Raw genomic sequence first — 12,933 nt, forward strand, 5'->3', positions numbered from 1 at the left:
AAAATTAACAATTAAATTAAACTGAAGACTAACATAAAATTACAAGAACGCAAAAGAAAGAGAAATAGCCTCGAATAGTTTTAAAACATCTTTTTGTTTCCAAACTAATCCACAAAAATCAAATCGACCAAAATATGTTCTTTAAATGGTAAATGAGAATTATGAAATTCCTAAAAATATATTAAATGTATAGATATTTCAAAAATAAAAATTTTTGAAACTTTTTGTTTTAAAATTATTTTATGAAACAATTTTTTTTAAGTATAAAAAAAATTTAGGAATATATTGATAAATATGTATAAAATCTTTATAAAATTTAGGCAAACTTTCATAAATGTGTATTTTAAAAATACATTCATAAATGTATGTTTAGAAAGACTTTCATGAATATATGTTTATGAATAACTTGTTGAATTTGAACTATATGTATATCTTAGTAAGATATTCTTGAATTTGTATATCTTCCTAAATTTTTAGTAAGGCTTTCATAAATTGATATCAAAATTTTATAATATATATATATATATATATATATATTTATATATATATCTTACTTTCATAAATTGATATCAAAATTTTATAATATATATATATATATATAATATGCATATAAGTCAAATTCAGGAATATGTCATATACATTTAAGAAGACCATGGTAAAAATTTATTTTCGATTTTATTATTTTTGAAAAATTCATGTTACAACAACTTTTGATTTTATTATGTTTATTTTAAAATTTATTTATTTTATATATTTAATAAATAATTAACTAAAATTATGAATGAGAATATAATTATTATTTACCCTCTTTAATGAAATATAATTGTAAAATTGGATATATGTAAAGCGTTCAATACAGTAAAGTGGTCATTTGTGGAAGCAACTCTTCGAGCAATGAACTATCTTGAGCTTTTGTAACATTGATTATGCGTCGTATTGAAACAACAACTTTTCCGTTTCTGTTAATGGAGAGCTAGAAGGATTTTTCCCAAGCTCACGAGGTATAAGGCAAATTAAAGTTGCTCTCTATCACCTTATTTTTTTTGTCATTTTAAGAAATGTCCTATCCAAGCTTATTAATAGGGCAGTACATGTGGGTAATATTGGCTACCACCCTTTTTGTCGAGAGATTACCCTCACCCACTTAAGCTTTGCTGATGACATTGTTGTTTTCACGGATGGAGAACCTCAATCTCTCACAGGAACCTTAGAAGTCTTTCTTAAGTTTGCAACCTTGTCTGGACTTTGTATAAATGTGTCCAAATCCACGGTTTTTGCAGTTGGGAGAGGGAAGCAAGTCACCTCTTCTTTGCTTGCTCGTACACTTTCACTCTCTGGTTAGATGTCATGGGTTCATTTTTGGTAACAGAGACGAGTCCGGGTTGGGATACTACGATAGCTCAACTCAGGAGTACAACACAAGATTATCTCTCCTCCAGCCTATTGAGGTTATATTTTCAAGTGCCAGTGTACTATATATGGAGGGAGAAGAATGAGAAAATGCATAAGCAAATTTCAAGAGTTGTTGGTCATTTTGTCCGTATCATTAACAAAACGATCAGAAATATGCTAAGGTTGCTTGGACAGAAGTATGTTGCCCTAAGAGAGAAGGAGGTTTGGGGATCAGAAGCTTGAAAGAAGTTAATAAAGTTTATGGTCTTAAGCTGATATGGAGAATGCTAACAGGATCATCTCTCTAGGGGAAGTGGATTAGAGTAAATTTGCTAAAAGGAAGAAGTTTTTGGGAAGTCAACTTGAAGATGCAGACTGGTTCTTGGATGTGGCATAAAATGCTTAAGTTGAGAAGTGTTGCAAAGCTGTTTTACAAGGTCGAAGTAGGTAATGGGAGGCATACTTCTTTCTGGTATGATAATTGGTCTAGACAAGGAGTTCTCATAGACTTATTGGGTGATAGAGGATTCATTGATATGGGAGTGAGAAAGAATGCAACGGTAGAGGATGCTGTGTTATATGGTAGAAGGAGAAGAAGGCATAGGCTAAGCATTCTAAACGATATTGAGGATGAGCTGGATACCATCAGAAGTAATCCAAGTCTTGAAGGGATTGACAGGAGTCTATGGAGGAGAGATTCGGGTTACAAGTTGGAGTTTTCTACTCAGGAAACTTGGCATTTTTTGAGAGACAAGAAACCTCTATGTAGCTGGGCGCCTGGTATCTGGTTTTCGCAAGCGACTCCGAAGTTTGCGTTTATGGCGTGGCTCTCTGTTCGTGAGAGGATGTCGACCATGGACAGAGTGGTGAAGTGGAGTAGGGGGAGTAATGATATGTGTGTTCTCTGTCATAATGCTCAGGAATCGAGGAACCATCTGTTCTTTGAGTGTGATTTATTTGCTCAGGTATGGGAGTTCATAGCCAAAGGATTGTTGCGCCAGTCTTTCACTGTAGTTTGGTCAGAGATAATAACCATTATATCTGATAAAACTAGAGAGAAGAAGAGTTTACTTTGTATCAGATACGTCTTCCAAGCTGTTCTATATGCTTTGTGGAGAGAAAAGCTGAAGCATGGGGAGAAGATGATGCCATTACCAGCTTTAAAAAAGGTGATTGAGAAGGGAATCAGAAATACAATTACGTTGGTGCAGAAAAAAGGAGGGAGAGGAATGGAGATGCTAATGCAATTTTGGTTTCAAACAAGAATGTAATTAGCTTATAGTTTTATCTTTTGAGTTCTAGTATGCAATTTACTTTGCAAAAAAGTATGCACTAGTTGTAATAAGTTTTTTTTGGTGAATAAATTTAACATTCATTCAAAAAAAAAAACGATCAGAAATTATATCACGGCTACGAGGTACTACGAAAAACCAAGGCTCCAAGGTTTCATGCGTAGATGGTTCGGCTCTCGTGTACATAATACTTAGAAATTCATCGATTCTTTTGCAGCTTTAAGTTTTAATTTTTCTATCAAAAAATAATTTTCACTTTGATCTTTGAAGGCTATTTAGGGAACAAAGGTTATTTAGGAGATTTTCCTTAAAAGAAAACATGAAAGTTTTTTTCTTACAAAATACTAGACTTTTATTCGCATTTCCACATAAAGGATTTTTGTTTACTAAATTTTATTTAAATAAAATTATAACTGCATCCATAGTTTATGTATTTTAAGTTTTATATAATTTTACTCAATTGTTTCACATTATTTATTTTAATTAATTTTAAAAAATTAAGTTTTGAATTTTATAAAAATATAATCTGTATATATATATCTCTTTATTTAAATATTTTAAAATTAGGTAAAATAATTTATAAATGTCATTTTTTAGTTTTATTATGTTTGTATCATTTTAGATTTCAGTGTTAAATTTGTGAAACAAATAAGAATCGTTAGTTTAAGATGTTAATATATTCATATTTTAAATTTGTGAAGAGTATTTTTGATATAAATTGCAAAAATATATTTATATGTATTCTATTAATTGAATCGTACTATAAAGTAATACCATAATTTTTTTTAAAATATTTTTATTTTAATAAAGTAATCATTATAAGTTTAATATATATTGTGTCGATTTATAATATTTGTTTTGCGGAATAACAAATAATCATATCAAATTACTTTTTGGTTTTAGTTTTCTATTTTCAAGTTAAAAGTTTTATTTAATTATAAGTTATAAATATATAATAAGCATAGATTCAAAATAGAATAATTAGTTTATTTGGTGCATCTCATATTTTTAATATGTTTTTAACAAACTTAACATTGCAACGGCGCCCGAGACCAGCCAACAAAAATCAACACAATTTGTATCCAGACCTTACAGTGGACTCATATATTGATTCCACTTCGCGAAGATGGAATTCGCAGGCCCTACGAGATTTTGTAGACCCACAGGATGTGAAAATTATAGAAAGTATACCACTGAGCAGAAATCAGATGGTCGATAGAGAAGGATGGCATTTCACAAACAATGGAAGATTTACGGTTAAATCAGGATACCAAGTAGAGCGGATCTACCCGGATAGGGAACGACCACCATTATTGATGGGACCAACAGTTGATGCTCTGAAGGTATTTTGTTGGAAAATCCGGTGTCCACCAAAAATAAAACATTTTCTTTGGCAATTGGTATCAGGGTGTGTAGCAGTTAAGAAGAATCTGAAGGCGCGAGGGATGCAAGGTGAGATTTGTTGTGCAAGATGTGGAGCGGAGGAGGAGTCGATTAACCATGTGTTTTTCGATTGTCCTTCAGCACTTCAGGTTTGGGCTCTTTCAAAGATACCAACAAATCCAGTCATTTTTCCAACGAGTTCTCTTTTTACGAATATGGATCATATTTTTTGGAGGGTTGTTCCACAGGTGAAGGATCATCAGTTTGCTTGGATACTATGGTATATTTGGAAAAGAAGAAACAATAAGGTTTTTAGTAATTTGGTTATGGATCCTATGGATACTCTAAAATTGGCAGAAACGGAATCTACACTCTGGGCAGAGGTACAACTTTTGAATGAACGTAAAATGGGAACTCAGATACAGGTTACGACTCTTCCGTCAATTCCCGGACAATGGTGTTTTACAGATGGATCATGGAAAGAGGGTGATATTTTCTCTGGTCAGGGTTGGTTCAGTACGTTAGAAGGATTTGAGGGACTGATGGGAGCAAGGAATGTACGGGCCACTCTAACACCATTACATGCAGAGATGGATGCGCTACTATAGGCTATGGAATGTATGAGAAACTTACGACAATTTCAGGTTACGTTTGCAACGGATTGTTCTCAATTGGTGAAGATGGTTTCGGAACCAGAAGAATGACCAGCTTTTGCAAGTTATTTGGAAGATATCAAGAGTCTGGAAGAGAGTTTCATACGATCAGAGATTATCCATGTACCAAGAACGCAAAATACAAAGGCGGATAACCTAGCACGCAGTGTCAGGACACAAACGTCTTTCGTCGTTCACATGGATCAACATCTCCCAGCGTGGTTTACAGGGTCAATATGAGTCTGTAATGTTGTTGATAAAAAAAAAAACATTGCAACGGAATAAAACATATTTTAGTATGTCTCACATTGGTCACATTTTATTTTTATAAAATTATTTAATATAAATGAGTTAATATGTTTGTGAAACTGTCTAATATTTGATTAATGTATTGTATGATTGGTAAAATAACTCGTAAAAATATCAATCATTCCACGATATTATAAAATAATGTAGATATTATTTAGTTTTAAATATTTCTTTTTTATCAAGTAGATCTATATTTATCTATTTTTTTTATGACATAATATGACACTGTCAATTTATATAGGACTGACGTTCACCACCGTTGCTGAACCTTTTCAGCTGGAGCTTTCTGTCAGTGAAGCTTTAATCCTTCAATTTAAACGTGATGCATCATCAACGTACCAAAACTAGCATCACTTGCATGCGTTTGCCGGAGGCGGCTAGGCAGTTCTGAAATACTGCCAGAGCTTTAAGCCCAGAAGTCGACGGTTGGAACTAGAATTAGAATATATGTTGAGACGTCAAGAGACCCCAACCGTACTTATTCCGGCCTAGATCTATTGAATATATTTTTACGCCCATAATTTTCATTCCTACACCTCTAAAATTGTTTCAGAATGAAGGTTTAAAAAAATACATGCAAGAGACGAAATACTACCGAATTATTCGGAAAATGTAGTAAAACTCAATCAGAGTTGCCTAACGGAACTGAAATCCAACGAAGCGGAAGTTTAAAATTGATTTCGATCAATACAATAAAAAAACATACATAAACAAAAGTTTTTATCTCATCTCTTTCTCTGTGAAAGATTTAGGAGAGAGAACAGAGAAGAGAAAGATTTTCTATAAAACTAATTTACATAAATTGGCATTTAACCAATTTATAAATATCTTGTAAAGACTTATTCAGCTTTGATATTCCAACAGAAAAACATGCAAAAAAGTTTCGAACACACTTCCACTTGACCGACCATAGACGCGAGACAAAAACATTAATAATACAGTCTTTTAATGCAAGTAAGAAGATTTCTTGCTGGCATCCTTTCATTCAACGGCCATGTTCACAAATTTGGCAAATGGTGACCGACTTTGGATTTACAAGAGTGCAACGTTCACAAGCCCATTGGCCTCCTGAATCCGAGCTGCTGGCTCGGGAAGTGGATCCCTTATTCTTTGAACTTGCCGCTCGACCATATGCACCATGCGAGTTCACATCCGGTAACCCATTCTCCAGCGCTCTAACTAAGTTCTCGAAATAGTTTTTGGTGACACTGCTCAATTCCCAGTCATAAAAAAAATAAGGGATGAATGAAAACTTCCTTAAAGTTTACACCAATTTCTTGAAACTTTTTTTTTGGTGCTTATCAGTATTTTCTGTCGGTATAAAAATTACCTTGTTAAACCAGCGAGTTTTGTGCGGAACTCATTAAAATCTTCCGATGGACCTTTGGCTTCAAAGTACAACTTCAGTTCTTTTTCAGCACACTGATGAAGTCGTTCAAGGCCCGACTCAGCTTCGCCTAAATACATGGAAACAGAAGAGAAGAAATCAAATGATAAGCACAATAAAGCCTGTTACAAATAAATGTCCCCATACCAATTAACAAACAGAAATTAGCAGCCAAATATGATACTGCACCTGACCAGATTGGTTTAAGTTTCAGATTAAGGTGAACCACTTTGTTATGAAGACGCTTGAACATAAAATCCAATTTATTTCAGATAAGGTATATTCTCTTAACCATTCCCTATCTTACAAAAAAAAACTAATGATGTCTGGCAAATTTGGATCCATCATTACATTTTCTAATCCATTCCCTATCTTACTAGACTACATGATGTTCTATAAATAGGAAGCAAAACACGCAGGAAGTGATGCAATCAAGGAATCAAAACAAAGATTTTTGAAAGAACAAAAAAAGAGTTAAATGTAAGACTTGAGGATTAGAAACAAGTTACCTTGTAAGTACTCGAAAAACTCTCTCTTTCCATGCTCATGGTCAGGTATGTAAAAACCATAAGCATATGTCCATTTAAGAACTCGTCTGCATTCGACTATCTAATGATTGCAGATCAAATTAATGAGCCAAGTCCAGAAGTCTCAGATACCTTACAGGAGGAGCGGGACATTACCTGTAACCACGCTTCTATAATGAACTTCAGTTGTGATTCAGGCTGACACTGTATGTCACTAAGCTTCTCTATCTGTCAAGTCAATAAGAAAAAACATTCATCAAAATTTAGAAGTGTCATGCGTGCCAAATTAGATAACAAACAACAAGGGCATATATGTTACACATTGTAGAACATCATCATGATACTTTCTTTGATGATTCTTATTTACATGAGAAAGTATTGCACTGTAAGCTTACATCATCTGTTTGCATCTTCTTAAGATCCGCCAGCGCCTTTTGCCTAGACTGCAGCAAGCAGTGAAATTTATTTTAAATCATTTTAGAATAAACGCCGATGGGCTTTTTGTAAATACAAAACCTCTTATACTGTAGGGTTATTATTCAACAAAGAGTACATGAAAAATTTCAGACAGAATGATATGGATAAGAAAAATTCTAAGGTTTATTATAATCTCCCTACGACTAATTTCATTGATATGCTAAATATGCCATAGAATTTTAGAGCTGTACTTTGCTCTAGCAGTAACACGACTTGTTAAATGTTAACTATCAATCACAGACTCACAGTACCCAATCCCCAACGAGCATAAGCCAACAAGTAGACATACTAGTTGCTAAATTCTCACAGCTAGAGGACAGGTTCCTTATACAAAAAAATACATCATACACACTACATGCACTTCTTTCTATGTTACATAGCCTCTATGCATTCCAAAATCAGCCAGCTTCACTTTCTTAAATTTTCAAAATTCTAAGGAAAATATACATATGTATATATATATATATTCATATCTTATACTACTCTACTTCGAAAAATGATAATCATATACACTTAGGATTAGTCATTTAAATAGTTCGTCTACTTTTCTTGGTACATGAATAGATTTTTTGTTTCCCAGAAGCAAAGACTGCTGAAAATCTCTTTATTTATAATTCCCCTTTTAAACAGAAAGGAAATTAAATGAACAAAAATTGACATACCGATTGATTGGTTGCCCATCTTTCATAGTAGTGGGTATATCTCTCAAGAGAATTTTTTGCCATCTCTCGGCGTTTCTCAGTCTCATCATACTGCACAAAAAGATTACGAAAGACATAAAATGCGTTCAGAGATAGACTTAACATATCTGTTGTCAGTCAGGGGCAAAAGCAAAGTATATAACTCATACAATGCCGTCTTGCTTTGCTGCATCATAACGGTTACAAGCATAAAAGCCACCTGTCTTTTCACCATGCTCTGTCCATGCTCCCAGACAGAGCCTACATTTACATAATACAAATACTTATGATGAATATTGAGTGGAAGCAAAAAAAAATATAACCCAACCAGATTCATATAAGGAGTATCTACAAAACAGATACTGAAACATGCAGATACAAGACTTAACACAGTAAATTCCTAACCTAAAATAAAATAATCCACTTATTTTATATCTTGCTTCTGAAAATGAACGTAAAAATTCAACTCTTGAGTTATGATTCCAGGACGCATAGAGATAACATAAGCAGAATGCATGATATGATGGCATTCTGTACAATCAACTGCTTTATCAACTTACCAGCAGAACTCATATTTACATGGCGGGGTACATGTAATATGCATACAACCCTGGTTCTTCTCTATTGGCCGTTTACATTTTGGACAGGGCTTCGAATTTGCCAAAATCCTGAAAGTCAATATAGAGTTTAGAAGGACCAATTCAGAATGTGAAGCATCATGCACCCTACTCCTAGGAGGTGGATGAGAAGAAACCAAATATAAATTCTTCTAACAGTTAAAAATGAAAACGTATATCCATTGTTTTGGCTATATACACCATCAATACCAATACAATATAAAGAATCCATATATTTTTAAGAACTTCAAGAACCGGTCTAAGGTTGAGCACTACATGCCAAACATCATAAGCATCTACATATTTCATCTATATCGGATAAACCAACGTACCAATTCATGTTCTCAGATTCAGCGCTATTCTTCATGATCCACTTAGATACGGTGTCACAAACTACAGGACGGTGAGCTTCTTCAGCACACTGCGGTCACGATACACGTTCGAGTCATCCGGTACGGTGGTGTCAATTAGTTTCTACGCAATGGAAAGAGGAGACTTTTACATGAAAAGAACGACTTACATTCCAGCAGAAACTGTAACAACATCGACAATTCACATCATAATTACCACTCCCAACAACAAAGTTTACAGCGTAGTCACAGCCTGGAGCAGGACACCACTTGGTCTGAAGGATAAAGAACACAAAGATTATGCACTAGAAGACAACTAAACATCATGAACATGCCTGAAGAATAATGAAACTGAAGATTGATAGTTTACCTTTCTATTGTCTTCAACGTATGATCTAACAAAATAACTTGTGTACTTCTGTCTATCTTTCTCAGGAGCTAACGCATTGATCATATCCTGACCAATAGCAGCATTGCAAGAAGGATCCGGGCATCGTAACATAAGACACCCTGGACCATCATTAATCGCCGTGGAGATATAACCTAGGGATGGGTGGAAAGATCAGACAGATTACCCAACAAGAATGAACCATCATTATCTGTTACTTACTTAAAGATACTATTATCAGGACAGGAGTAAAACAAACCTTCCCAGCACGAATCGCAAAAAGGGTGACCACAAGCAGCAGCGTGCAATTTATCAGAAAGGTAAGTCTCAAAACAAATACCACAGGTAAGCTGCCAAAATTAGAAAAGCAAAGTTTAATTATTTCAGACAAATTTTACAATGCTAGAAAGAAATTAAAAAAGAAAAAAAAAAGACATACTTCGGCTTCAGCATCAGATGGGAAATGAACAAGAGGTTTGTCCAACAAGCCAACCGCATGTCGGACTTTTTCTTCGTCAGCAAACCATTCATCATGAACTCTGCTAACACACCTAAAAAAAATACCCATAAAATGATAAAGCTTAAAAGAAGTAGTGATTTTTAAGATGTATATGTCTGCCTGAACAGACAATAAATCTGGAAAAAAAAGAGAGAGAGAGATTGGAAAAAGACCAGTTGTAGTGACGAAGGAGGATAGCAGAAGAGATAGTTGAAATGGACAAAACAGAAGAAACCCTCGAGATGTCTTCTTCTTGAAGCTTACATATATCCTCCTCGCTTAACACACTATAGTTTTGCTATTTGTTCACAACAACAACAAAAAAAAAAAACAGAAAAACAATATTTTAAAAAAAAAAGACAAGTAATTAACGAACGATTGCGATTTGTGTTATTCAATAATCACCAAAATGAAATGGTCTGTGGTTGAAAACGAGATCCAGAAGATGATGAAGGACAAACCTGGCGGCGGCGGAAGACGAGGTCATCAGAATCATCAACGTCATCTTCCACGAACTCGTAATCGGCATCCACGCTATCGGCGTAATCGGAGTCGTTGTCGGCGCATTCGTTGCCGCTGTAGAAATCTTCATCACCATCCATCGAAATTTCTTTGGCGATCGATTCGATTCGATTCTCAACACTTTTTTTTTCGATTTTTGTAAACTAAAAAAAAAAAAAAGGAAATAAAGAAAGAAAGGCTCTCAGACGACGTTTTCCAAGGCAAATGGAAATAGCAAAAAGGTAAATTACGAATTAGCCAACAAAATTCATTCATTTTTAATCATAAATAATTTAATACTATATATAAGAAGAAGAATTCATTCTATTTTTTTTTTTTTAACAACATAAATTTATTGATTAATCTGTCACAAGTAACAAATAGATACATAATACATATGTTAATAAAAAGTAGGTAATAACATAACCAAGAAGACGAAAGAACAACAATTGATAAAATAAAAATTGTAAAGATGTTATTCTTTATGAGATCTTCTTTATCACTAGAGTATAAACTCTATTAATCTTCTTGCAAACTTTAGATCTTCGTCGCATCATAAACGCCAGTTTCCTTTGTTGTATTACGTTAATCTCATCCCAGTTTAGAACTATAAATAATTTATGGTTTAGAATCTAATGCACTGATTCAACCACAAAAATTAAAAACTGGGACGACCAACACATATATTTTGATACCAAATATATTGTATCAAAATATAGATTTCAAAAGATTCTTCTTTCGTTTCTGAACCCGATTTTCTCTTCTCGATCAGCGAGTTTCGTAATTTTCTTGGATCCCAAATTCTTCGACCAAGGCACCATCTATAACGATGAATAATCAAAATTGCAGTCAAAATTGCAATCGAAATTGCAATAAAAAATTGATGATACCTTGTCAAACTAACATCGCAGTGGGTCTTAATCACCACGGAGATGGAGAATGTTGGAGTAGAACTGTCCCACACCAACATAAATATCGGGTTCCAATAGCATGTTGTGTACCGAATGACGATGGAGACTTGTTGTTGATGACGTAAAAACTGATCGAGAATTGTAAATTCCCAGATTTTGTTTGATAAACATCACCATCCAAAGAGAAATGAAAAAACGTGACATTGGAGAAACGCCAGAACAATGGTCAGTTTCATCACTGAGATCATCATGTGGATATCTAGATCATAAGATTATCACCAGAAACACTCCTTACTTCTTTGATCAGACCAAGCGTTGAAGAGATGAGAGGAGAAGAGATCGCACTTGCGATCGCCTATAACCGTCTCTCCTTAATCCCTCTCGTCTCAATTCATTCTAATTTTATCGAGTTAAATCTCTATTCTTTTAATAACTTTTCTCTTACCTTCTTTCTATCTCTTCTCGATTTGCATGAGTAGGGTTCATTCTGATCAATTTAACACATATTTTAATAATTTGAAAAAATCAGTGATATTTGCCAATATTTTTTAAAAAAGTTTTATACGATCATTTAAACAGTTCTTAAACATTAAAATTTTAAAACAGTAATAACATTGTGGGAATTGTCCTTTTTATCGTCCATATATTCGTGAGTTTTGTCGATTAGAAAGGATGCTTGCCAGATTTGAAAGCATTTTTCTTGTCGGAGGAGTTTACCGAAATGACAAGTGTCATTGATCAAACATTGATAGAAGTGACATGGGTGTGACTTGTTTCTTCGGTTGCCATGATGCTCTGTTGAGTGGGGATGAGCTTGTCGGTTGAAACCGGTGTGTTGTTCTTGGTGGATTCATTGGCTTTTGGATCCATTTTGATCTAGTTGATCTTTTATCAGGTGCTTGAGTCGCAGATTTTTTAATTGTGTTCCAATAGACGGCGCCAAATTGTGAGAACTTTAAACCTGCAATCAAGTATTTTATACAACAAGGTGTTAGGTTTAAAGAAATAGTAAAAAATGATTTATGTGCGTAGATCTGTAAAACAATTTTCTTGAACTGGATTTAATATTGACAATGAAATGAGAAATACAAAAGAACGAAGCTGAATATAATACAACTCGAAAATAGTCTTCTAAGTATTTAGTGCACAACTAGCAAATCGTCTATTATTAATAGTCTTTAGCTTATCTTCGATACTTTTCAACTGGCTACAACTACACAGCGTATCTACGGCGTATGTGTTGTGCCTTGCTAGGAGGATATCCGACTCTTGAGTAACCGCTGGACCCTGAGGTGAATTGGTCTTATTCATTCTCTATCTCTAGCTGCAAGGTAACCCTTTAGACATATAGTTGAACTTCGTCGATGGGTGCCAGATTTATGTGTTAAATCCTACTCCAAAAATGATACTATATCTCCAACCCCGTGGTTCTGTTGGAACTCGTTTTTGACAAAATGGTTTTGGACTATTTATTGATAAGTTTTGGGACGAAGACGTTCGTCAGAATAACCGAATGTTTGACACTATGAAATAGTGTAATCATATGTCAAAAAACGAAATTCGTTTG

The 12,933-nt window shown here is 34.1% G+C and overlaps 2 protein-coding genes across 2 annotated transcripts; one reads left to right on the plus strand and one right to left on the minus strand.

Moving 5' to 3' along the window:
• The first annotated feature begins 1,502 nt into the window (after positions 1–1,502).
• Positions 1,503–2,753, plus strand: LOC106408189. Its single transcript, XM_048748216.1, has 2 exons — positions 1,503–1,982; positions 2,040–2,753. Exons 1-2 carry the CDS (start codon positions 1,761–1,763, stop codon positions 2,661–2,663), a joined length of 846 nt encoding a protein of 281 aa, XP_048604173.1. The 5' UTR covers positions 1,503–1,760; the 3' UTR covers positions 2,664–2,753.
• Positions 2,754–5,680: 2,927 nt separating this feature from the next.
• On the minus strand, positions 5,681–10,676 carry LOC106411366 (probable E3 ubiquitin-protein ligase ARI8). Its single transcript, XM_013852115.3, has 15 exons — positions 10,416–10,676; positions 10,128–10,252; positions 9,895–10,006; positions 9,715–9,805; positions 9,438–9,610; positions 9,238–9,342; positions 9,050–9,138; positions 8,661–8,768; positions 8,271–8,361; positions 8,083–8,172; positions 7,339–7,386; positions 7,100–7,171; positions 6,926–7,025; positions 6,360–6,486; positions 5,681–6,237 (listed from the first exon to the last, which is right to left on the minus strand). Exons 1-15 carry the CDS (start codon positions 10,554–10,556, stop codon positions 6,015–6,017), a joined length of 1,695 nt encoding a protein of 564 aa, XP_013707569.1. The 5' UTR covers positions 10,557–10,676; the 3' UTR covers positions 5,681–6,014.
• Positions 10,677–12,933: the final 2,257 nt, after the last annotated feature.

Source organism: Brassica napus, chromosome C2 (genome assembly GCF_020379485.1).
Source record: "Brassica napus cultivar Da-Ae chromosome C2, Da-Ae, whole genome shotgun sequence".
In the NCBI taxonomy this organism is placed as follows: Eukaryota; Viridiplantae; Streptophyta; class Magnoliopsida; order Brassicales; family Brassicaceae; genus Brassica; species Brassica napus.